Source organism: Macaca thibetana, chromosome 19, assembly GCF_024542745.1.
Source record: "Macaca thibetana thibetana isolate TM-01 chromosome 19, ASM2454274v1, whole genome shotgun sequence".
In the NCBI taxonomy this organism is placed as follows: domain Eukaryota; kingdom Metazoa; phylum Chordata; class Mammalia; order Primates; family Cercopithecidae; genus Macaca; species Macaca thibetana.
Window position 1 is genome coordinate 16489387 of NC_065596.1, and position 24657 is coordinate 16514043.

The 24657-nt window shown below is 56.8% G+C and overlaps 4 protein-coding genes across 8 annotated transcripts in view; 1 reads left to right on the top strand and 3 right to left on the bottom strand.

Annotated features, from left to right (window-relative positions):
• The window catches only part of TRAPPC5 (trafficking protein particle complex subunit 5), a 55926-nt gene extending 33485 nt beyond the window's left edge, over window positions 1-22441 (bottom strand). Inside the window, exon 1 of the mRNA XM_050770866.1 lies at window positions 22438-22441. The gene's annotated coding sequence lies outside the window, so the exon portion shown is untranslated. The remainder of the gene's footprint in view (window positions 1-22437) is intronic.
• PCP2 (Purkinje cell protein 2) overlaps window positions 1-22649 on the top strand; it is a 178935-nt gene extending 156286 nt beyond the window's left edge. For 2 of the 5 annotated variants that reach the window (XM_050770914.1, XM_050770915.1), the window contains exons 2-5: window positions 21230-21260; window positions 21382-21496; window positions 21694-21818; window positions 22456-22649. In XM_050770914.1, coding sequence (XP_050626871.1) covers window positions 21258-21260; window positions 21382-21496; window positions 21694-21818; window positions 22456-22575 — 363 coding nt within the window. In that variant the 5' untranslated portion in view covers window positions 21230-21257 and the 3' untranslated portion in view covers window positions 22576-22649. Of the gene's footprint in view, window positions 1-12332; window positions 12337-21218; window positions 21304-21381; window positions 21497-21693; window positions 21819-22455 lie in introns of those variants that run through there. The other 3 variants (XM_050770917.1, XM_050770916.1, XM_050770918.1) reach the window with 3 other exon arrangements.
• On the bottom strand, window positions 7113-17133 carry STXBP2 (syntaxin binding protein 2). Its single transcript, XM_050770339.1, has 19 exons — window positions 17054-17133; window positions 15476-15525; window positions 15151-15232; window positions 14426-14502; window positions 13911-13989; window positions 13717-13820; window positions 12868-13016; window positions 12598-12682; window positions 12383-12513; window positions 12180-12287; window positions 11870-11927; window positions 11646-11711; window positions 11449-11529; window positions 10161-10299; window positions 9607-9716; window positions 8641-8736; window positions 7742-7827; window positions 7481-7638; window positions 7113-7261 (listed from the first exon to the last, which is right to left on the bottom strand). Exons 1-19 carry the CDS (start codon window positions 17088-17090, stop codon window positions 7176-7178), a joined length of 1782 nt encoding a protein of 593 aa, XP_050626296.1. The 5' UTR covers window positions 17091-17133; the 3' UTR covers window positions 7113-7175.
• Window positions 22640-24471, bottom strand: LOC126942879 (protein PET100 homolog, mitochondrial). Its single transcript, XM_050771006.1, has 4 exons — window positions 24416-24471; window positions 23608-23694; window positions 23421-23444; window positions 22640-22791 (listed from the first exon to the last, which is right to left on the bottom strand). Exons 1-4 carry the CDS (start codon window positions 24440-24442, stop codon window positions 22708-22710), a joined length of 222 nt encoding a protein of 73 aa, XP_050626963.1. The 5' UTR covers window positions 24443-24471; the 3' UTR covers window positions 22640-22707.
• Window positions 24472-24657: the final 186 nt, after the last annotated feature.

Genomic DNA, 24657 nt, shown 5'->3' on the forward strand with positions numbered 1-24657 from the left:
ACACTCTTGTCTTCTGGTCACTTCTCACTATGTCCCCTCAACTCCCATCTCCGTATGGCCTGGTTTTTCCTAAGTTATAATTTTAGAGCTAGGATTATTATAATATTAGAATAAAAAGTAATTGCTACAAACTAATGATTAATGATATTCATATATAATCATATGTATGATCTATATCTAGTATAACTATTCTTATTTTATATATTTTATTATACTGGAACAGCTCGTGCCCTCCAGCTCTTGCCTCCGCACCTGGGTAGCTTGCTGCCCCCATGGGTGTTTCCTAGATGCTTCCAATGGAGCCACACATGACCCTCAGGGCTGTGCCCATTCTAGGCTCTCCCTCTGAGCTCATGTGACCACTTGCCTCAAGGCATTCCACAAATAATACATAAGTCAATGTATCACGTAATCACTTTCTGTACAAACCAACTAGTTCCTGAGGGAAGCAGAAAGTTTTTTCAGAAGAACCACAGCTAATTCCAGTAGAAGGAATGATAAAGTTGGACATAATCCTCAAGAGAGTAATGAATCAAAAACGGATGGCTGGGGCCAGGCGTGGTGGCTCACGCCTGTAATCCCAGAACTTTAGGAGGATGAGGCAGGTGGATCTTTTGAGGTCAGGAGTTCAAGACCAGCTTGGTCAACATGGTGAGACCCCCTCTCTACTAAAAATGCAAAAATAGCCCAGCGTGGTGACATATGCTTGTAGTCCCAGCTTCTGGGGAGGCTGAGGCAGGAGAATTTGCTTGAACCCTGGAGGTGGAGGTTGCAGTGAGCCAAGATTGCATCACTGCACTCTAGCCTGGGCAACAAGAGTGAAACTCCATCTCAAAAACAAACAAAAAACAACAACAACAAAAATTGATGGCTGCTAACAACTTTCTTTTCTTTTCTTTTCTTTTTTATTTATGAGACAGGGTCTCACTCTATTGCCCAGGCTGGAGTGCAGTGCCGAGATCATAACTCAGTGCAGCCTCAACCTCCTGGATTCAAGCGATCCTCCCACCTCAGCCTCCCAAGTAGCTGGGACTACAAGCAATTGCTGCCACATCTGGTTAATTCTTTTATTTTGTTTTATTTTATTTTATTCTATTTATTGAGACAGAGTCTTACTCTGTTGCCCAGGCTGGAATGCAATGGCATGATCTCAGCTCACTGCAACCTCTGCCTCCTGGGTTCAAGTGATTCTCCTGCCTCAGCTTCCTGAGTAGCTGGGATTACAGGTGTGTGCCACCACACCTGGTTAATTTTTGTATTTTTAGTAGAGACGGAGTTTCACCATGTTGACCAGGCTGGTCTTGAACTACTGACCTCAAGTGATCTGCCCATCTCAGCCTCCCAAAGTGCTGGGATTGCAGGTATGAGCCACCGTGACTGGCCTTTATTTTATTTTTAGTAGAGACAGGGTTTTGCTATGTTGCCCAGGCTGCTCTCAAACTCCTGGGCCTAAGCGATCCTCCTGCCTTGGCCTCCCAAAGTGCTGGGAACTACAGGCGTGAGCCACTGGGCCCGGCTCCTGCTAACATCTTTATGTGGGCAGTTACTGGAGACCCGGGACATTCCCCAAACCCACCTATCAGTTGTAGTGACATGACATTATGGACCACCTGATGGGACGTACCAGGAAGTACCTGGCCCCACCAGCACGATATTATTCTGGCTACAACTGACCCTTATTCCAATAGAGCATGTGGCTCTAACCCATTTATAGGGTAAACATCGGGGCAGGGATGGGGAGAGAGGAAGCAACCTGCCAAATCCAGAATGAGAATCATTCCTCAGTACCAGAAAAGAACCAGAAAGAAAGCACCCTAAGTAGGGATACCACAAGGAAGTAAAGCAGGGGCCTCTCTGAGCTGGGGAAAGGAAGGAGGAAGTATAATAGCTTGCAAGGCACAGCATTGCAGGTGATGGGAACAGCAGGTGCAAACGTTCTGGGGCAGGGACAGTGTGGTGTATCTGAGGAACAGCAGCCAGGTTCACCATGAGGTGGGAAATGGACTTGGGGGAAGGATCTCATAGGATTTTTTTTTTTTTTTTTTTTTTTGAGACAGGGTTTCACTCTTGTTGCTCAGGCTGCAGTGCAGTGGCATGATGGCTCACTGCAACCTCCACCTTCCGGTTTCAAGCGATTCTCCTGCCTCAGCCTCCTGAGTAGCTGGGATTACAGTCACCTGCCACCACACCCGGCTAATTTTTGTATTTTTAGTAGAGAGGGGGTTTCACCACGTTGGCTAGACTGGTCTTGAACTCCTGACCTCATGATCCGCCCGCCTTGGCCTCCCAAAGTGCTGGGATTACAGATGTGAGCCACCGCGCCCGGCCCCCAACCGTTTTGTTTGTTTGTTTGTTTGTTTTTTAAACACAACACTTTGCCACCTAGGCTGGAGTGCAGAGGCACGATCATAGCTCACTGCAGCCTCGAACTCCTGGGCTCCAGCGATCCTCACAGGAGGGTTTTGAGGATCTGCATAACGCATGCAGAGGGAACTTGATTTCGTGCTCGTTAAGACCTGATATTGTCAGCTGCTACCGCCCACGGGGGTATATAAATATTTGTAGACTCAATATTTGCCTTTAGTGTGAAGATATTGCATCATCTGAGTATAAGTAAGGGTCAGAGGCAGAGGCGGTTTAAGCAACAGACTTTTGTCTCCGCTGAGAACCACGAAATAACCCCTGACCTACTTCCCCGTCGTCTCTAATTAGGGTCACCTCATCTCCAGTTACAGAGGCGGAAGATCAAAGAAACCGGGAAATTGCGCCGCAGCGCCTCCTGGCGCTCGCAGGGCGTGCTTACACAAGCCCGTCCCGGAGCGAAGCTGCGGTTTCCCAGGAAGTTGAGTTTAAATGTTTTCCTTTTTATTTTTTCTTAACCTAGAAAAGATTATTTATTGTGTCAAGTAACTACCCAGTTAGGCATGGATAAATTTTTATTTTTTATTGAAATAAGTACTGGCCGGGCGCGGTGGCTCACGCCTGTAATCCCAACATTTTGGGAGGCCAAAGCGGGTGGATCACGAGGTCAGGAAATCGAGACCATTCTGGCCAACATGGTGAAACCCCATCTCTACTAAAAACACAGAAATTAGCTGGGCGTAGTGGCGCGCGCCTGTAGTCCCAGCTACTCGGGAGGCTGAGGCAGGAGAATCACTTGAACCCAGGAGGCGCAGGTTGCAGTGAGCCAAGATCGTACCACTGCACTCCAGCCTGGCGACAGAGGGAGACTCCATCTCAAAAATAAAATATAAAATAAAATAAAATAAAGTGAGTATTGTAGACATTGGCTGGGCGCAGTGGCTCACGCCTGTAATTCCAGCACTTTGGGAGGCCGAGGCAGAGGATCACTTGAAGCCCAGGAGTTTGAGACCAGCCTGGTCAACATGGCAAAACCCCATCTCTACTAAAAGTATAAAAATTAGCTGGGCATGGTGTCGCACGCCTGTGATGCCAGCTTTTGGGGAGGCTGAGGCAGGAGAATCACTTGAACCCAAGAGGCAGAGGTTACAGTGAGTAGAGATCGCACCACTGCGCTCCAGCCTGGGCGACAGAGTGAAACTGTCTCAAAAATACATATATTTAGGATTTCACTTTTGTTGCCCACACTGGCCTCAAACTCCTGGCCTCAAGCGGCCTCAAAACTGCCTGAGCCACCTCAAGCGAGTCTCCTCCCAGGCCACCTCACCCTCCCAAAGTGCTAGTAGGATGGGGTTTCACCATGTTAGCCAGGTGTGAGCCACCGTGCCCGACCTTGAGCTTAAGTTTTAAACATTAAAACCACCTCCCTCCCACTCCTTGCACCTCCCGTAAGTTAAAACGCGTCCCTGCTGAGGCCTTGCAAAGGCATATCCAGGGCGGGCGGACCCCAGGGGTCCACAGCCGACCCACTTTCTTCCCCACGCCTCATCCCCTTCACAGCTCTGCTCATCCATCTCCCTGCCCTGGTGGGAGATTCGGATAAATCCTAATCGTGGAACTGCTGAATCAGAGGGGGCTGCATTCTCCTCAGTCCCCACCCGCAAATTGTGTGTGCAGTTTTTCTGGGACGAGCGTCCTTAGATTTCCCTGAATTCTCCAAAGGATCTATGACCTCAAAATCAGGAGAGACGCCGGGCACGGTGGCTCACGCCTGTCATCCCAGTACTTTGAGAGGCCAAGGTGGGCAGATTGCATGGGCCCAGGAGACCAGCCTGGGCAACATAGCCAGACCCGGTCTCTACAAAAAAATTAAAAGATGAACTGGGCTTGTTGACACGCACTCATGGCCCCAGCTACTCAGGAAGCTGAGGTGGGAGGATTGCTTGAGCCCAGGCAGTGAGAGAGGCTCTACCTCTGAAGTGGCTGCTTCCTCACCCAATGCCCCCTCCCCAGGCACCCACTCCAGCAGCGAGAATTTCACCGCCAGCATGCGACGTGGGTCCCTACCTGTCCCAACTCAGACCCTGTCTATGATGTCCTATGGCCTCAGCAGGGACCAAAATCCTCACCATGACCTGTGTGGCTCCACGTGGTTCTCAGACTGGGTTGCAGGTCAGTACCCTCCCCTTCAGCTCCTCAGGGGCCTCTGGTATTCCCTGGCCTTGGCTTCTGCTCTGCCCTCCCCTCCCTTCCCTTCGCCCTCTTCATTTTCATTCTCTATGCAAATGCTGCCTCCTCTAGGAAGCCTTCCAAGATTGCCCCCAGACTGGGTGGATTAGATGTGATATGGGCTCCCACAGCCCCTTTTGCCTCGGATTACTCACATGGCTGGCTGTATATCTGTGCCCCAGAAAGGTTTCTTTTCCTTTCTTTTCTTTCTTTTTTTTTTTTATGATAGGGTCTCACTTTGCCACCCAGGCTGGAGTGCAGTGGCATGATCATAGCTCATTGCAGTCTCAACCTCCTGGGCTCAAGCAATCCTTCCACCTGAGCGTCCTGTGCAGCTGGGACTACAGGCAGGCGCATGTCACCAGGTACCTGACTACTTTTTCTTTTTTTTTTGTAGAGATGGGGTCTTGCTGTGTTGCCCAGGCTGGTCTTAAACTCCTAGCCTCAAGCGGTCTCCCACCTCAGCCTCCTGAGTAAATTGGACCCCAGGTGCAAGACACCATGCCCAGCTATTTTAAAAAATGTTTTTGTAGAGACAGGATCTTGTTATGCTGCCCAGGCTAGTCTCGAACTCCTGGGCCTGAGTGATCCTCCCACCTGGGCCTCCCAAAGCACTGGGATGATAGGTGTTTAAGCTACCTCGCCTGGCCTCTCCTGCTCTATTGGCGCTGTGAGATTCACACCTCACTTGAGTGCTATGAGCTGAACTGTGTCCTCTCCACAAATGTCTATGCTAAAGTCCTGCCCCGCAACTGCCTCAGAAAGTGACTGTACTTTGAGATAGGATCTTTAAAGAAATAATTAAGTAAAAACGAGGTCATATGCGTGGGCCCTAATCCAACATGACCAATTTCCTTGTAAGAAGAGCAGATTAGGACACAGACATGCACGGGGGCGGGGGGAGGAGACTGTGCGAGCACACCGGGAAAAGACAGCTGTCTACAAGGAAAGGAGAGAAACCTCATAAGGAGTCACCCCGTGGCCATCCTCATCTTGGACTTCCAGTCTCTAGAAACATAAGACTATAAATTTGTTTGTTTGTTTTGAGACAGAGTCTTGCTCTCTTGCACAGGCTGGAGTGCGGAGGCACGATCTCGGCTCACTACAACGTCCACCTCCTGAATTCAAGCGATTCTCCTGCCTCAGCCTCCCAAGTAGCTGGGACCACAGGCGTGTGCCACCACACCTGGCTAATTTTTTGTATTTCTAGTAGAGACAAGGTTTCACCATGTTGGCCAGGTTGGTCTCGAACTCCTGACCTCAGGTGATCCACCCACCTCGGCCTCCCAAAGTGCTGGGATTATGGTTTTGTTGTTGAAATGGAGGTCTCGCTCTGTCACCCAAGGCTGGAGTGCACTGGCATGATCTTGGCTCACTGCAACCTCTGCCTCCCAGGCTCAAATGATCCTCCCATCTTAGCCTCCTGAGTAGCTGGGACCACGGTGCACACCACCACACTCAGCTAATTCTATTTTTTTTGTAGACAGGATCTCACTATGTTGCCCAGGCTAGTCTTGAACTCCTGGCCTCAAGGGATCCACCTGCCGTGGCCTCCCAAAGTGTGACTACGGGCATGAGCCATGGCACCTGGCAATTTCTGTTAAGTCACCTAGTCTGTGGTACCTTGTTACGACGCCCTAGCAAATAGATACACCCACTGAAGGTCCTGATAAGTCCTGCAGTCAGGAGCCTCTGTGAACCCCATGGGGCTGGGAGGAGAAAGCAGTTTGTTGTGTGCCTCACATGAATACACCGGAAGCTGAACACAACTTCTTGCATCGTGTGCCTACAGGACCCCTTGGAACAGTCCTAGGGGGGCTGGAGTTCCAGGGTCCATTCTGCTTGTTAATAACAATATGAATGGAGCAGCCAAAATGGTTCCAATGAAAATGGGGTAGCAGCAGCTGTCACGCTTGCACGCCACCAGCCTTCCTGTGCTCTCTCTGTTCTCTCCTCTGCAAAGCAGCTGCTATTTTGGGCTCCCTGTTTTTAGATTGGGAACCCCGTAAGTTGGCCAGGGCCTCACTGCTGGAAAATCATAGAGCCGATATTCAAACGAGAGTTCAATTCTTTTTTTTTTTTTTTTTTTTTTTGAGACTGAAGTGCGGAGGCGTGACCTCAGCTCACTGCAGCCTCCACCTTGTGGGTTCAAGCGATTCTCCTGCCTCAGCCTCCCAAGTAGCTGGGACTACAGGTGCACACCACCACGTCCGGCTAATTGTTTTGTATTTTTAGTAGAGACGGGTTTTCACCATGTTGGCGAGGCTAGTCTTGAAGTCCTGACCTCAAGTGATCCTCCCACCTTGGCCTCCCAAAGTGCTGGGATTACAGGCGTGAGCCACTGTGCCCTGCCAAAAGTCCAAGTTCTTAACCTCCACAAGGGCTTGAGATGCCCTGGGGGGCAGGGAGAGGCTAATTCTCCTTCTGAGAGGATAATAGGGGTTGGTGGGGCCTGGGGCACAGGCCTGGCTCAGCACAACTCCCAAGGGATCCCTTGGAAAGAAAATGAGGCGGGCGCTGGCTGGCAGAGAGATGGGAATAGTTTATTTCTCTGGAAAGGGAGGGGTAGGGGGCAGGTCCAGGGGTCAGGGCAGGGCAATGTCCTCCAGCTTCTGGTCCAGCGTCTTCAGGTCATCCAGGAAGCGGGTCGGGGTGAGGATGTGTGAAGAGCCTGTGCAGGAGCAGAGGTTTGGAGACGATGTTGGGGGACACTGCCTTCGTCTTTGACAGGCTCCCGCCAGGGTCCCAGCTGGTGTGGAGCTGTCCCTGTCCCTCGGCAAACCAGGTCCCTGACTCGAAGGACTCTGGAGTCTAGGAACTTAGAAGGTCCAAGTCCAGCCCCCGGGAAGCCAAGCCCTGGAGCCCCAGGGTCCCAGTCCTGATGACTTACCAATGAGCACCTCCCACTTGCCCTCGGTGGCCCTGGTCACCTCGTAGGCGGCCCTCATCTCTGACATGGCCACACCACCCATGACGTACACGATGAGCCGGGGGCCCGCCCGGGCCTCTACGCCGGCCTTGTTCTTGTGCCAGTGACCGAAGCGGGCACTGCAGGGCAGGGGCAGAAAGTCCAGGCAGGAGGTCCTCACCGCCACCAGGCCGCCCGCTAACACAGACCCAGGCATGGGTGGGGGCGGCCTCGGGGCCTCACCTGACGGCAGCCTGGGAGCTGGCCGTGGGGGCGGGGTCGGATACGAAGGGCCACACGTTCCTGTCCAGCCGGTCCTCCACGGCGTCCTGGTGGCCGAGACGGGGGTGAGGGGAGGAACCCCAGGCATGGGCCCGGGGTCAGGAGTGCCCCCCACAGGGTATTCAGGGGCCAAGATCCTGGCAGACAGGAACCAACATCTCCACCAGCTGCCTCTGGGGGACCCAGGAGTCTAGGCCTCTAGGCCATTGGGGACCTAGAAAGCTAGACCCATACTCACTGGGAACCCACGAATCTAATTCCGTAACTCCTTGGGGACCCAGAAGTCTAAACCCATAATTCCTTGGGGACCCAGTAGTCTGGGCCTCCAGGCCCTTGGGGACCATCAGTCAATACCCGCAGCCCTTTGGGGAACCCAGAGTCTGGACTCTCAGCCCCTCGGAGCCCCAGAAGTCCTGGTATTCAAGGTCCGTGGGGATGAGGAGGCCCAGGTCTCTGGCCCCCAGGCAGGAGGAGGAGCCGGGGCTCTTAGAGGAACAAGGAGGAAGCAGGAAGCCGCCCGGCCCATTACTATTGGATGGTGCTGCCCCGGGATCCTGGGAAAGGCCAGGGCTGGGGCTCAGGGGTGTCCTGGGGGGCAGGCGAACAGACTACAGAGATATAGAGGAGGCAGCCAGCAGGTAGGGAGGAAGTGAGGCTCCCCAGCACAGGCCCCGATGTCGCCCCAATTCCTCAGCTGCAGGCTTGGCGTGCCCCCCTCGGCAGAGCAGATCGGTGCCAAGGGAGTGCCAGCGATGAGCATTTTCCCCTAAGCCCTGAGGCTTAGCGCCTTGGCAGGAGGGAGGCTGAGCTGCCAGCTGATGCGGAGGGCTGGTCCCCACCCTGACCTGCCCACCCGGTACCTCCATTACGTCCTTGATGACCGGGGTCCAGCGGGACAGCTGATAGGTGGGCTCCATGCGCTCTCTCGGCTCCAGCCGGCTGGAGGTCCCCGAGCCCTACAGGTGGGGCAGGGAGGGCCGCAGGAGGATTGAGGGGAAGGAGGCTGGTCACAGAGGGGCTGGCCCTGGTGTGGCTGGTGGGGTGGGGGACGGCAGGCAAAGATGGGGAAGTGGAACAGAGAGCAAGAGAGTGAGAGAGAGTGAGAGAGAGACAGAGGCAGAGATAGGCAAAGAGATAAGAGGCAGTGAGACAAAGTATGAAGGCAAGGAGAGAGACAAGAGATGAAGCAGGAAACACAGAGAGAGGAAGGCGGGGACAGAAGGGGCACAGAGAGGGGAGGGGAACGAGACAGAGAACAGGGAGAAAGGGGAAGGCAGAGAGAAGGGTAAGAGATGGAGAGATAGACACAGAGAAACGGTGCACAGCGAGATGGATGAGGGATGGGGGAGAGATGGGGACAGGGTGAGGGCACTGTGGAGGGGGACACACAGGGCCAGAGAAACAGGAGAGGTTCACCCAAGACTAAAGCACACACATGGCTGTGTGCGGGTGCTAGATGGGTGTGGGGGGCCCTCAGAGACCCCTGGGAGCCCAGATAGACAGTGTGCTGTAGCCCCCACACTAGGGAGTAGACCCTACTCCCTGCCTCTAGCACTCAGACCACCCGCCCCCAACCGCACCACTGCCAGGACCGGCGTGGCAGCGCCCATTCTCTCCCCCTGCCTATTGTGTGAGCTCGGACTGGGGGAGGCCCCAGCATCCTCTGGGCCCCAGACCAGACCCGAAACACTGCTTTTGGCCTCCCAGCAACCACACCATGCCAGGAACCACACCATGCCTGTGCACCACTGGCCCTCTGCCTTGCAGGGCCCCGGCCGTGATCCACGCCCTCTCCCAGAGTCCCCCCACGTCCGCTCCTGGCGTACCCCAGGGTTGGTGACAGTGCCTCCCAGCTGCTCCAGGTTGCGGATGAGGCTGCTGTGCGCCTGTACATTGGCATGCTGGATCAGCTTGGCCAGGTTCTCCTCACTCACACCTGGGGGACGGGGATGGGCGGGGTGGAGGCAGCGGCCAGGTGGGCTCCCAGGTTTAGGGGGATTTGGGGTGGGCTGAGGAGCTCCCAGGACTCTGATGGGAGAATCTTGCAGTGGGGAGGGCCTCAGGACCCTGGGCTAGTGTGAGCAAGAGTGGGGAACCTGGAGGGGGTAGATCAGGGGCTCCTCCAGATGAGCTGAGGGAGCCCCACATCTATAGGAATCACAGATGTGAGGGTTTCCATGTCAGCAGGGAGCCCTCACCTCAATGGAGGAATCCCCAAGCCAATGGAGGAGGGTTCCCGGGTCCAGAGGGGTAGCTGTGGGGGTTGGTGAGCCCGGTGAGTGGAAATGACCCAAGGAGAGCTGTGGGGTTCAGCAGTTCCCAGGATTGTGGGAGACCCTGGCAAATGGGGGCGTTCCAACTCCCCACAGCCCCTACCCACCATTTCGAAGGAGGATGTAGAGCAGCAGGACCCGGATCTTGTCGTAGGCAGGCACCGCCGCGTCCAGCAGCACCGGCACGATCAGCTTCATGGAGTCCTTGATCTTTTCCCCCTCCGCGTCGGAGCCCATGGCCAGGTCCTGCGGGCATGGGGTCAGCCGTCCAGTGGCCGCTATGTGTCAGGGAAGGGGATGGGAGAGGCAGGCCAGGGACGTCCCCAGGGGTAGGCAGGCCAGGGATATTCCCAGGATCCTTGGCAAGAAGACATTTGGGTCCTACCTCATCTCAGCACCAGGTCTCAAGGTCCCACCCCTGTCCAGGGACAGTCTCTCCACAGGCCCTGCTCCTCACCCAGGTCCCACCTTTCCAAGGCCCCGCCCACCTATGCACAGGCCACACCCCTATCCTGAGACCACCTCTCCAAGGCTCCATCCCTCACCCAGGTCCCACCTCTCCAAAGCTCTACCCCTCACCCAGGTCCTATCTCTCCAAGTTTCCACCCCTCATCCAGGTCCCAGCTCTCCAAGGTTCCGCCCCTCACCCAGGTCCCACCTCTCCAAGGCTCCGCCCCTCTCCCAGGTCCTACCTCTCCAAGGCCCCACCACTGACTCAGGTCCCACCTCTCCAAAGCTCCGCCCCTCTCCCAGGTCCCACCTCTCCAAGGCTCCACCCCTCTCCCAGGTCCCACCTCTCTTAACGCTTCACCCCCTCCCAGGTCCCACCTCTCCAAGGCTCCGCCCCTCACCCAGGTCCCACCTCTCCAAGGCTCCGCCCCTCACCCAGGTCCCACCTCCCCTCCACCCTCTCCCAGGTCCCACCTCTCCAAGGCTCCGCCCCTCACCCAGGTCCCACCTCTCCAAGGCTCCGCCCCTCACCCAGGTCCCACCTCTCCAAGGCTCCGCCCCTCTCCCAGGTCCCACCTCTTCAAGGCTCTGCCCCTCTCCCAGGTCCCACCTCTCCAAGACTCTGCCTACCTCTCCAAGGTCCCACCCACCTATGTACAGGCCACACCCCTGTCCTGGGACCACCTGTCCAAGGCTCTGCCCCTCACCCAGGTCCCTCCTCTCCAGGGCCCCATCCACCCAGGCACAGGCCACAGCCTCATCCTAGGACCGTTTCTCCACAAGACCCCCTTCCTTTCCCACCAGGTCCCACCTCTCTCCAAGGCCCCTCCACCTCTCCACAAACCCTGCCCCTCCCCCAGACCCCCCATCTCTACAGTTCAGCCCCTCCCCAATACACTGCCCTGGCAGGACCATCGCCCCCGCCCCCCGCAGGCCCGGCCCCACCTGCTCCACACTACACAGCTTCTCCACCGAGCCCTTGAAGTGCTTCATGCAATCATCTGCTAGATGCAGGTGCGTAGAATACTGCGGGGGGCAGGGTGGGAGTTGGGGGGTAACAAAGGCTGAGTCAAGGCAGAATGCAGACAGAGCATGGGGTTGAGGGGCCAAGGTGCCCCCACTCCCTGCCCACCCAAGCGTACCTTATTCAGCTCCTTCTGGTACTGCGGCATCTTTTTCAGGATCTGGGACAGGTCTTTGATGTTGGCCTGGGGAAGTAGGGGGAAGAGGGTAGGAAGTGGGGGGGCGGGGCCAGGCAATGCCCACCTGGGCCTCACTCCAGGCTCGAAATCCAGGCTGTGACCCTGCCCCCATGGGGAGGGGCTTCCTTCCACTGGTGCCTTTGGTGACCTGGGTCTGCCCGTACCTTGTCCGTGGTCAGCCTCTTGCTCTCACAGAAGGTCCTCAGGAGCTCCGTGACCTTCCTGGCCATGAGGGTGGGCAGGGATGAGAATGAGGGGAGAGGAGCCAGAGGTCATGTGTCCCTGCACCCGGCCATGGGTAAGCCCACTCAGGGGGCACAAGGGGAGGTGGGGTGAAACTGGAGGCCAGTCTGGAGTCACACTGAGGGGTGCTCATGAGGGCCAAAGACCTGGCAGCAGCCAGGGATCCCAGGGCCGCTACCAGGCCCACAGTAGGGGAGGGGAAGGGGGGATCCGGCTGCCATGTGCACGCACTTGGACACGTCTGCGATGTGCATGTGGCGAAGCTCCACCCACAAGTCATCGTCTTCGTCCAGCAGGACGGCCTTCTCCCGCGCCTCGCTCAGCCCGGTGGTCTCATATCTGGGGAGGATGGAGGGAGCCTGGGGGTCAGGGGAGCTGAGGACTGGGGAACCAGGTCGGGGGCAAGGATGGGGGCGGCTTCCAAGTCTGCAGACCTGTATGTGTCCTGCTCTATGTCCAGCAGATCATAGGCCATGGCCTGGAACGTGAGCTCATGCAGTAGTGGGGACACGGGGTCAGCCGCCCGGTCCATGATCAGCAGCTGGGAGCGGGTTTTCTCTGGGCCCTGGGGTGAGGTTTAGGGCAGGAATGAGGCACTGACCCTGAGCTGGCTGGGGCTGCCCCTCACCTCCCAAGCACGCCCCCTTACCTCGCCCAGACTGGGAGTGTCTGCCTTGAAGGCGTTCAGCTTGGCCAGGACGGCATGGGCCAACTGGGCTGTGTCCTCTGGGCCCCTGGCGGGGAGGCCAGACATGGGGGACATCATCAGGGGATGGGGTCAAGGATGGGTTTTGAAGGTGGGAGACAGGGACCAGGGTGAGGGCCGGGGCTGGGGTCACAAGAGAGGTTAAAGGTTAGGTGCTGCTCGTGGTTAAGCGGGAGGGGGCGGCATCGGGGTAGGGCTCGGTGGGGTTCCCACTTGCGGTAGCGGATGGCCGGGTACTCCTGCAGTGTGGCGCACAGCGTGGCAATCTGCTGGGCCAGCACCTCGAGCTGCCGCGCGCGCTCCCCTGCCCGGAAGGGGCAGTAGAGGTTGTAGGTGCTATGGGGGGCATCGAGGGAGAACACCTGGGCGAGGAGGGGGACAGAAGCACCAGGGTTGTTGCTGCAGGTGCACACCTGCCCCGCTTCCCACTGCCACCACCTGCACCTCCTGGGAGCTGTCCCTGGTCCCTGAAGCCTGCTTTGCCAACTTGGAGGCAGGCCCAGGTCAACCCTAAACCCATGCCTGGAGGAGTCAGTGGATAAATACCCCAGCCCCTGTCCTTTAGGCTGGCTGGACAACCCCACGGTGCGCTCTATGCTGCCCCCTGCAGGGGCCCAGGGGGATAGAAATCAAGGCAAGAGCTCCTTGGACTCTGTGGGTGCCTCCCCTTTTTTAAATTTTACTTTATGTATCTGTTTTTGAGACAGGATCTCGCTCTGTCGCCCAGGCTGGAGGGCAGCGGTGCAATCAGAGCTCACTGCAGCCTCGACCTCCCAGGCTCAAGCGACCCTCCCACCCCAGCCCCCTGAGTAGCTAGGACTACAGGTGCACGCCACCACGCCAGGCTAATTTCTATTTTTTTTTTTTTTTTTAAGAGACGAGGTCTTGCTCTGTACCCAGGCTGATCTCCAGCTCCTGGGAGATCCTCCTGCCCTGGCCTCCCATAGTGCTGGGATTACAGGTGTGAGCCACTGCGCCCAGCCTCAGTGTCTGTTTCTGAGAGAACAGGGGACATTTGGTCACAAATCCCCACCCCCTGCCCAGGATGAGCCCGGGCCGTACCTGGGCCTCGTAGGGGAGGAAGGCAAGGTGAATCTCCTTCAATGTCTTCACCACCTTTGCCAGACGAGAGCGGCCCAGCTCACTGAACAGGGGCTCGGGGCAGGCTGGGGTGAGGCAGGAGTGGGGTATCAGGCCAGAGCAGCCCCCACACCTCTTCGCCCCACCCGCCAACACCCTGGGCTCTCCTCACTCACTGTCAGTGAAGAAGATATGGGCCGCTTTGTAGGTGAAGGTCGGGGTCCCCCGGAAGTCTGCGATCAGGGCCTGAACCGACTGGGGAAGGAGGGTCACTCTCTGGGCCTGAGCTTGCACACCCAGGTTCATTGTCTGCCCAGGCCTCCCAGCCACCTCCTATCTGCCACCATAGGCACACATGGATGCACAGGGTCATGCATATGTGCACATGCACACTAGTGTCGCATCCACATGGGCACATGTGCACAAACACAAGACACGCACGCACACACAGACACATGCGCGCACACACATGCACATGCACAGACACATAGACACAGACACACATGCACATGCAGACACGCAGACACAGACACACATGCACACACATACACACATGCATACACGTGCACACACATACACAGATGCACACACATACACGCACTCACACATGCACACACACATACACATGCACATGCGCACAGGCACATGTACACACATGCACACGCATACACACGCTCATTCATGTAGGCACCTTCTCCGTTGGGCTCAGCAAATAAATGGCCTCCAGGCTGGGAATGGGTTCTCGCCGTTTGTTGATGTCTTCAACAACTAGTAGGAACAGAGGAAGGGACACAGGTGGGTGGCATCCAGGAAGGGCCACATGGGGAGTCTCAGGTATGGGGAGTTGGAGGCTTGGGGAGGGGGAGTGGATACTTAGGAGGGACTGCAGGAGAAACATACCTCGGGGTCACCCAGCTAAGAGTCACACGGCAGGGTTCTGCACACTTGGGGACTGTGCAGCCAACTGGGTTCCAAACCGGGTTCCCCAATTTATAGACAGGGAAACTGAGGTTCTGAGAGGACAGGCTCCCTCAGCACCTGTCCCTCAATGGCAAAGTGACTGGGGCACCTCCTGGGGTCACCCATAGAAGGCTCTGCATTATTGGGGCCTCACATCCAGAGTCCACCCTGGGAGTCCCACACAGCGCTCCACACAGGGGCTGCACGGTTAGGAAGGGGCTGCAGCCAGGGAGTCCTGCAGGGGAGGTCTGCAATCCATGGGCTCCTGCGCTCAGCTTGCAACATTTAGGAAATTGACTTGGTCATGTGATCAAGGCTGTCCCTGCAGGGAGCTGCGTACTTGGGAGTTCTGGACGATTTGAGGGGATCCTACGCTCAAGGGCTGAACCCTGGGAGCGGGGCACAGTCAGGGGTTCCCACACTCAAGTCCCATCTCACTGGGACGCATTCACTCACTGGTGATGCCCTCAGCCAGGATGTCTGACATTTTGCAGCAGGAAGACAAGATGCGCATGCTTGGGTGATCCATGATAAGCACCTGTCCAGATGGATGGACAGATGGACGGAGGAGCAGGCGGAAGAGGCCACAGCTGGCCCCAGGAGGAGCCAAGGCAGTGGGAGGGGCAGTTTCAAGGGCTGGCTGGGCGGGAGGACCCAGGACCCATTCACCCAACTCCACCCATGTGGACAGGCAGTTCTCGGGGGTTCCACATTCAGAGTCTTCCCCATGGGCTTGATGAGGGGCTGCCTCTGGGTACCCAGCCATCTTCCTTGCCCCTACCTTCCACTCCCCATCCTTCTTGACACTCCGAATAACTCCGCTCAGAATTTCTGCAGGGAAGGGAGGGGAGGGGTCAGAACGCTGGTTCTCTGGTCCCACCACTGCCCCAAGCCTTCTCAGCCTTGGGGCTGAACCCCCATCTTAATTCCCATTTATCCTTTCTAAGAGAGGAGGGTCTCACTCTGTCACCTAGGCTAAAGCGCAGTGGTGTGATCGTAACTCACTGCAGCCTCCAACTCCTGGGAGCCAGCGATCCTCTCGCCTCCGCCTCCCAAGTAGCTGGGACTACAGGTGTGTGTACCACCCACAGCTAATTTATTTTTATTTCGGTATAGATGGGGTCTCACTATGTTGCTCAAGCTGGTCTCAAACTTCTGGCCTCAAGCAATCCTCCTGCCTCGGCCTCCCAAAGTGCTGGGATTACAGGCATGAGACACTACACGGGAACCATTTATTTTTACCCCCCAGTTCTGCGAGGTGGCTTCTGGGGACACCCCCAATGTACAGACAGGGAAACAGATTCTTAGGCAACATGCAACTCACCTAAGCATTCTGAGTGTTTAAGTGGCAGAGTGCCGGGTCAAAAGGTGCCACTCGATAAACATTTTAGATGAATGAAAAGTGGAGAGCCGGGATCATCCACAGCTCTATCTGCCTCTAGAGCCAGGCTCTCCGATTCCCCACCTGCTGCCTCAAGTATTCCTGCTGTATGGGTTTCAGCCAGTCCCCCAACCCTGGTCTAAAATGTAGGACCCCTGGTTCCCAGCTCTGAGGCATGCCTAGCTGAGGCTAGCCCACCGACCTTCGGCCTCAGTTTCCTCATCTGTAAAATGGAATCACTGTTTTTCCAATCTCCCCCAATTAAAGGGTTTTGAGCTACAGACTGCCCTGCCTAGAGGAGAGAGTGGAGAGAAGTAACGGGGTGGCCCCGCCCAGCCACGTCCACTGTGTCATGTCCACTGTTATCAAGGAGGCCAGGGCGGAAGGAGCAGCTGAGGCCGGAACTCCCCGGGGTGGAGGAAGAGGCGCCTTCCACCCTTCCCCCAAGAACGGGGGCCGGTGAGGCCTGGAAGTCTGGGTCCTCCAGCTGCAAGGCCCTCCTGGGAATGAGGCAAGGAGGAAGGCACCCCCTACACCACCCCCGTGGGGCCTGGACACGTCCCCTGAGCGCTCACAGCATCTGGGGTCGCTGATCAGAGCCCCAGGAGGTCCCAAGAGTCCAGCCCCTGAACTTTGCCCAGCTTAAGAGATCCTAGAGTGTGGGCATCCAGCTGTGCCCTCCTCCCCCGGCAGGCACCCTAAGAGGCCCAGGAGTCCGTGCCCCAGCCTACGCCACCCTCTACCCGTCCCCTTTGGGTCCCCGGAGTCCGGCCCCCCAATTTTGTTGTGCTCTAGTACCGGCAAGCAGGGGCGTCCAGCTGGGAACCCGTCCCCGCCCGCCCCCTCGAGGGTCAGGTGCTCGGACGCCCAGCCCGGCTCCCAACTCCTAGCCGCCACGAACCCAGGGTCCCAAGCCCGTGCGCCCCCGACCCCGATCCCCCACGGGACGCCAGAGCCCGGCCCTGGAGAGGCACTCACTTTCCCCCACCACCGCCTTCAGCCCCGAGGGCGCCATCTTCCCCGAGGGGCGCCGCTGTCGCCGCTTCCGGGTGTGTCCCAAGGTGGGGGCGTGGCCCCGCGCGTCACCCACGTGGACCCCGCCCCGCGGGCCCTGATCCCGCCCCCTGCGCACCTGGCCCCTCCCCGCCGTCGGTTCTCGCCCAGGCCCAGGAAGTTGAGTCCCTGGCGGAGAGGACAAGCAGGTGCGTCTGCGCAGCCGAGCACGAAGTCGCTGGAGGGGCACACCTCGATGACACGCTCACAGACGGGAGTTCAGACACACACTTCCTGGCTTGCGTGCGAAGCGGGATCGCAGGGCAATAATCCCTCCATCTTCCCTGGAAGGTTCGGTGACTGCAAGATACACGCGCCCACTCGATGCCACCAGGCCGTCACCGTCTGGGCCTGGGATCTTGACCCACTTGTCTTCTGTACTTCAGGGTTTAGAGGCAGCAGCAGCAGCAGCAGCCGTCTTGGATAACTTTTGATGGATTCAGGAGGCCTGGAGACCTCTTGTGTGCCGGCACCTGGACATAATTTTCATTCAGCCCTGCCCGATGCCCCGACCTGGACTGCGGTGCCGATGAGGAAACCGAGGCTTAGCGCGATCCCTAATCCAAGGCCACGACGAGTGAGCCTGATGGGATTCCAGCCAGGAGCCTGTCCCTGGGGAGCACTTGTCACAGCCTTACCCTCTTCCGGGAGGCGCCACACACCCTTGTGGACCAACAATCGAATTAACATGCTGATACACACATGGGGTGAGTGACGCCCTCAAATGCTTGCAAACACATACACACATACACACACACACTCAACTTGGAATTTCAGGAGCTGCTTCTGCTGTGTGTCCTGTTACTTGAAAGGCACAGCCCCTGCAGCACCCATACAAAAATGAGGTCTCCAAATTAAGGTGCGAGGTATGTGTGTAAACAGACTCTTATGGGTCTGAGCTGGTTCCTTCGCTCTGCCGTGTTGATGAAGGTACCAAGACCCCTGCCACTTACACGGGACACAGAGAGTGAATCAGACCCGAAGGTCTGGCGGAGAAAGGAAAGGATCCATGCTGCCCTAAAGGAAATAAACTGATGTGACAGCAAGTGCCATGAAAGGTAGGAGTGGGAGGGGACTTTATTGAGGGTGACCCCCAAGGACCTCTCTGAAGAAGCAGCCTTTTGACATTATCCCTGAATGAATTCTAGAAGCATCTACACAGCATGTCCAGGTAGAGAAGGGAGGGGCCCCGAGCTTAAGAAGGCTGGAGGGTGGGGGCAGTAGGGGCCAGAGTTCTGTAGGACAAGGTCAGACTGACCCATCCCAGTGCCAGGATGCAGGACTTTCAGTGCTAAAAATAGGACAGTCACAGGCAAACCAGGACGGTTGGTGACCGTAGGTAGGAGTTTGAGCTATTTCTTCCTTTCCTCTCCTTTTCCCTTCCTTTCTTCCTTCTTCTCCCTCCTCCCCGTTTTTGTTTGTTTCTGTTTTTGTTGTGTAAAGAGACAGGGTCTCGCTCTGTTGCTTCCTGAGCTCAAGGGATTCTTCCACCTCAGCCTCCCAAGTAGCTGGGACCACCTCGCCCAGCTGATTTTGTTGTTGTTGTTGTCGTTGTTAAGGGACAGGGTCTCCCTATGTTGCCCAGGCTGGTATCAAACTCCTGGGCTCAAAGGATCCTCCTGCCTTGGCCTCCCAAAGTGTTAGGATTTTAAGTATGAGCCACCACACCCTGCCCCCTCCTCCTTTTTTAACAGCTTTACTGAGATATAATTCACATACCATACAAGTTGCTGACCTAAAGTGCGTAAGTCAATGGCTTTTAGTATTTTTGGAGCTGTGTGTCCATTACCACAATCCACTTCAGAACATATCCACGACCCCAAGGGGTTTGGGTTTGGTCTTGAGAAGATAAAACCCAAGGGAAGAGTTTTGAGCAGGGGAAGGCAGGGAACCCTCCAGATCCTGAGGGGAAGGACGGAAGACAGGACCGCCTCCAGCTTCTCAGCTTGACCTCTTGAGGGGAGGGAGAGCTGATACGGCCAATCATTCCACCCCAACCCCCACAAGATATGAAGTACTAATCCCCAATACCCCACAATAGGACCTTATTTGTAATGGGGTCGTTATAGATATTAGCAGTGAGCATGAGGCCACATTGGAGTAGGATGGGCTCCTAATGCAATATCACCGGTGTCCTTGTAAGATAGTTATATGGCTGCCTGATTCTGGGTAGGTGGTTGGGAAGTGGGGGAATGGGTATATGAAGACCAGGACACAGAGGGGGAATGCCATGTGACCACGGAGGCAGGGAGTGAAGAGCTGCAGTGACAAGCCAAGGACACCAAGGACGGCAGGCCGCTGCCAAAAGCCAGGGAGGGACAAAGAGGGCTCCTGAGACCTGGTTTTCAGAGGGAGCACAGCTCTGCCAACACCTTCATTTCAGGCTCTGGCCTCTGGAACGTTGGCTCAATACATTTCTGTTAAAAAACATTTTAAAGGCTGAGCATGGTGGCTCATGCCTGTAATCCCAGCACTTTGGGAGGCCCAGGCCGGAGGAACACATGAATGCAGGAGTTTGAGACTAGCCTGGGCAATATAGTGAGACCTCATCTCTATATAAAAATACGTGATAAAAGTCAACATACGTTGCTTTAAGCCATCTGGTCTGTGAGACTTTGTTCTGGCAGGCCTAGGAAAGGGATACTTGTGCTGAGGAGGGGGACACTTGGTTGGCATAGAGGGAGAGGGCGTGAACCTGGCCCTTTGTGGAACAGGGGAGACTCGGACAGAGAGGTGAAACTTCCACTGCTTTCTGTAAAGGCATCTTGGGGAGCGCAGGGAAGGGGATGGGGACTTCCCAGTGGCATCCCCTTCTCGGGCACCGAGGGAAAGCCACAGTGGCTTGGGGAAGAAGGCAGGGACGTCCTCTCCCCGCCTGCCTGTCCCCAGGGAGTCTCACCTCCTGTTTCCACCTGGGGCTGGGGTGATCGATAGGCGATAGCTCAACCTGGCATGTGGGTGGTGTGGGAACAGGAGACCCCAGACTTTCTTGTTTTGGGGTCTGGGGCAGGCAGCCAGGCTCCAGGGACAGTGAGTCAAGGGAAGGGTGGCTGGGAGACCCCTTGACTTGCTGCCAAGGAGACAGAGCTGGTGCTAGGGTGGCATCTGAGGCAGGTGCAGAGAGAGAGGGAGGGAGGGAGGGAAGGGGCCTTTGACTCCAATCTCTTCTTTCTCTACTGACTGCAGGTGGCAGCTGCCCTTCCAGGAGCCAGTGGGGGGACCTGGGTGGCTGGGTAGGGACACCTGCCAAGTCCTCGCCTAAGCCAGCTACCACCCTACTCTGTTGGCTTCCCTTCTCCAACTGTGGGGACGCTGCTCAGGCCTTTCGTGACATCACACCCGGGAGTCCTTGGGGTCCGGTCACTGCTGCTGGGCCCGGCGAGGTTCAAGCTCCGGTCGCCCTGCCCCCTACCCCCCATGCCAGATCAGGCATCGTTGTGGGCAAACAATTATCTGGATGATCTTTATGGGGCTTAAGCTTGGGTGGGAGCAGATGGGGCATGAGCTGGGGATTTGGGGATGGGGGGAATCCACACCCCCACGTCCCGGACGTTTAAAAGGCCCTCTCTGGCACTGGGCCGGGGCAGAGGCCAGCAGGAAAGTGACCGGAGTCCAGGGACATGATGGATCAGGAGGAGAAGCCGGAGGAGGGCTCAGGCCCCTGTGCCGAGGTGAGAAGGCCCTGCCCCCCCCCCCCCCCCCAGCTCAAGGTCTCAGAGCCCATGATTGACAAGACTAATTAGTTTGTAGGGCACCTAATTAGCGAGTGAGTCTCCTAGGACCCCCTGACCCAGTTGTGGCTGTAGAAAGGGGCTGGTGGGCTTGGAGGTCTGAGTGCCAGGCCCCAGGGCAGAGGGCAGGGCTCTCTGTGTGGACCCCTATTGATGGGAGATGCTGGGACCTGGGGGTAGCTCCTGGGCCATGTTTCCCTGACTCATGTCCCAGCTCCCAGGCCACACTCATCAGGCCCTAATCTAGGACGGCAGGACACTGGCATCGGAGCCTGTCCCTTGAGACGGTACCACGTGAAGTGGCACTGCCGGCCGGGGCCCTGGGGGCGGGGGCCGGGATTGGGAAGGAGACTCATGTCTCATCCAGAACAGCTCTGCAGAGCGGATCGGCGGGGACCATGGTGAGAGCTGAGGAAGAGGGGACAGCAGGCCCCGGGGTCGGGTGTGAGCAGGCTGGCTGGGAAGGTTGGGGAGGGGCCCCCAAGCTGAAGGGCCAACCGGACTGAGCGGGTCTGTCCGCAGGCGGGCTCCCCAGACCAGGAGGGCTTCTTCAATCTGCTGAGCCACGTGCAGGGTGACCGGATGGAGGGGCAGCGCTGTTCACTGCAGGCCGGGCCGGGCCAGACCACCAAGAGCGGTGAGCACAGGCACGGGGGTGCTGTCTATGGGCCGTGAACAGGGTGGGAGTGCGGGGCGCGTGGTCATCTGGAGGGCCTGGGGGCACGGGGTGTGGGAGGCGGTGGTGCACCTGAAGCATCTGCATGGGGGTGAAGGGGTAGGGTTGGGGGCCCCCAGTCCGGCTGTGTCCTCCCAAGTCTGTGAATGTCCACGCAGAGAGCGACCCCACCCCTGAGATGGACAGCCTCATGGACATGCTGGCCAGCACCCAGGGCCGCCGCATGGATGACCAACGTGTGACAGTCAGCAGCCTGCCCGGCTTCCAGCCCGTGGGGCCCAAGGTAGGTGATGTTCTGGCGATGCCGAGGAGAAACCCACCAGGCAGTGCTCTCCAATCCTGCCCTCCACCCAGCCGGGAGAGAACAGGGCCTGCCCCACCTCTGTCCATCCGCTGCCCTGACTTCAGATGGGAGGATGGACCAAGGCCCAGGCAGCGGCTAGAGGGGCCCAAGGTTATATAGGGGCCATGCTAGTGTCAGACCCATGGCTGGAACTTGTGGCTCCTGCCCCCAAGTCTAAAGGTTCTGGGGAGGCCAAAGGGAGAAAACAGGACCCCCTCCTAGGATACCTCAGGGAGGAGGGCACATGAGCTCACGCATAGGATATATATATATATATACACACACATACATATATATATATATATATATACACACACACACATCTGCATACTCACATGTGTTGACTTCACACATACACAAAGCTTGGGTTCTGATCAGGACCCCAGTGAGGGTCCCAAGACCTGCCACCTCACGCTCAAATGCCACCCTAAATGGCAGATATTGAAGGTAAACATAGACCAGTGCTCAGGATGAGGTGGGACACGGTGCCCACCCACACCCTCTCTCCAACGTTCGCCACCTCTGGCTGGCACTGCCCTTGAGCCCTCCCCCCGGCTGACCCCCTCTTCATCCACAGGACGGAGCGCAGAAACGAGCTGGGACCCTCAGTCCCCAACCCCTGCTCACCCCTCAGGACCCGACCGCTCTCGGCTTCCGTCGGAACAGCAGCCCCCAGCCCCCGACACAAGCCCCCTGAGGGCCTGAGGCATCCTGGGCCTTACTCGGCCCCCAAAAACTGATAAAAGAATAAAACACTTCCATGAGTAACAAGGAACTGAGTATGCGTATATTTCATCAGGGGAGGGGCGAGGACTCCCACTTGGAGGCCTCAGGATTTCTGCTGGGCATCGCGAAGAAGCTTCTCCTCCCGCCGCTTCCGTACCCTCTCTTTGAATTCTTCTATCTCTTGAAGCTGTGGATGGAGAAGGGGGTGGGACAGGAAGGGGGGAGGGGCACACACCTCAGCGCTGAGCCGGGATCCCTCTACCACTCTCCCACCACCCTGCCCCAGACCACGGCTTCAGAGGTTTCAGTGTCTTCATTGGAAGCCCCCTGCCAATGACAAAGGGGTCCAAGGGGGATCCGCTTCACTCTTCCAGGAGAAGGCAATAAGGAAATCATCTCCTCCTCTGCTCTCGGTTCCTTACTCATGGCTGAGAGTAAAATGTTCCTTTTTGAGACGAAGTCTTGCTCTATTGCCCAGGCTGGAGTGCAGTGGCGCGATCTTGGGCTCACTGCAACCTCTGCCTCTGGGGTTCAGGTGATTCTCCTCCCTCAGTCTCCCGAGCAACTGGAATTATAGGCACCTGCCATCACACCCGGCTAATTTTTGTATTTTTGTAGACATGGGGTTTCGCCATGTTGGCCAGGCTGGTCTTGAACTCCTGACCTCAAGTGATCCACCCACCTCGGCCTCCCATGCCCTGGGATTACAGCCATGAGCCACTGCACCTGGCCTAAAATTTTCACCTGAAACCCATCCCGGATACAAGCATCCAGCCTCCTCCATCCCTCTGGCAGGAAGAAGATGAGATCACTTACCTTCTCAGGTGTCCACAGCTCCCTCTGTAAGGAAAAGTCACAACTGGGACACAAGCCAAGAGCCTCCAGAGCCCCACACCAGGGTAGGGTCAGCTCATGGGAGGCAGACATTGGTCCCCAGCAGATTGGTGCCCCGCACCCTCTCCCACCCCTGGAGTGAACCCTCGAACACTCCTCTTATGCCCACCTTGCGCTGTATGACGTAGCCCTCAAACCACTCGGCCTGATTGGAAACCCAGAACATAGCCACAGGGAAAGTGAGGTAGAGTATCATCTGGAATGGCAGAGGGTGGGTGAGGTGACCGCCCCCCTCGCCCCAAGCAATGTGCAGAGGCTGCTCAGAGCCTGGGGGACCCATCCTACTGCAGAGTCCAGAAGCGCCTCGTTAGGGCCGACCCAAGAACCCCAGAACTCCCACCAAGGGTACAGAAACCTCGCATCCTAAAACCTAACTTCTATAATCCAGGAGGCTTCATTCCTGAAAGTCCCCCCTGAGCTGGAGTCTTCCTCTCAAAGACAGACATACAGAGGCCCGAGCTACAATCAAAAGCATCTCCTCGAGACCTCATTACTCATCCCCACTTAAGATCCCGGGAGCACCCCCAAACCCAGGAGGCGTCACTCTTCAACTTCACTTCTCGAAGTCTTGGAGTCTCCCTATCATAGACACCCACCCACCACAAGCCCGAGAGCTCCCCCAGGATCTTAAGTCTTCCTTCTTTAGAGCCCCCTTCTCAGCCAACCCCTCTCTGAGGTCTTTCCTCGGACCAGCCCTCTCACAGCCCCCAAACCCAGAAGCCCAAATCTGAGAACCCCCCCACCCCACAACCCAGCGTCCCCTCTCCTGGATTTCCAACCAGAAAGGTCCCTCTCAAATCTTAAGAGCTTTCTCCTTGGAGCACCCTCTTTCTTTTAAGACCCCCATTTCCAGCCTCATCTTCAGATCCAGGAAGATCCCCTGCTCAGCCTCCCAATCCACTCCTGTGTCCACTGACCCGAAATATCTCCAGCTTCACCCCCATCTCGTTTCTCCCGGTCAACAAAGCAACTTCCGCCCAAAGCCGACCCTCCAGCAAGACAGAAGCTCATTGGTGTTTTGCACGCTCCATTGCTGAAGCTGATTGGCCAATGTGTATCCTGATGACGTATATTCGGGCGTCTCTATGTTGCTTCCGGTCGCTGGCGTCTTCGAAACGAAGTCAATAACGTGAGCCTGTCCGTCAAAAAGGATTTAACC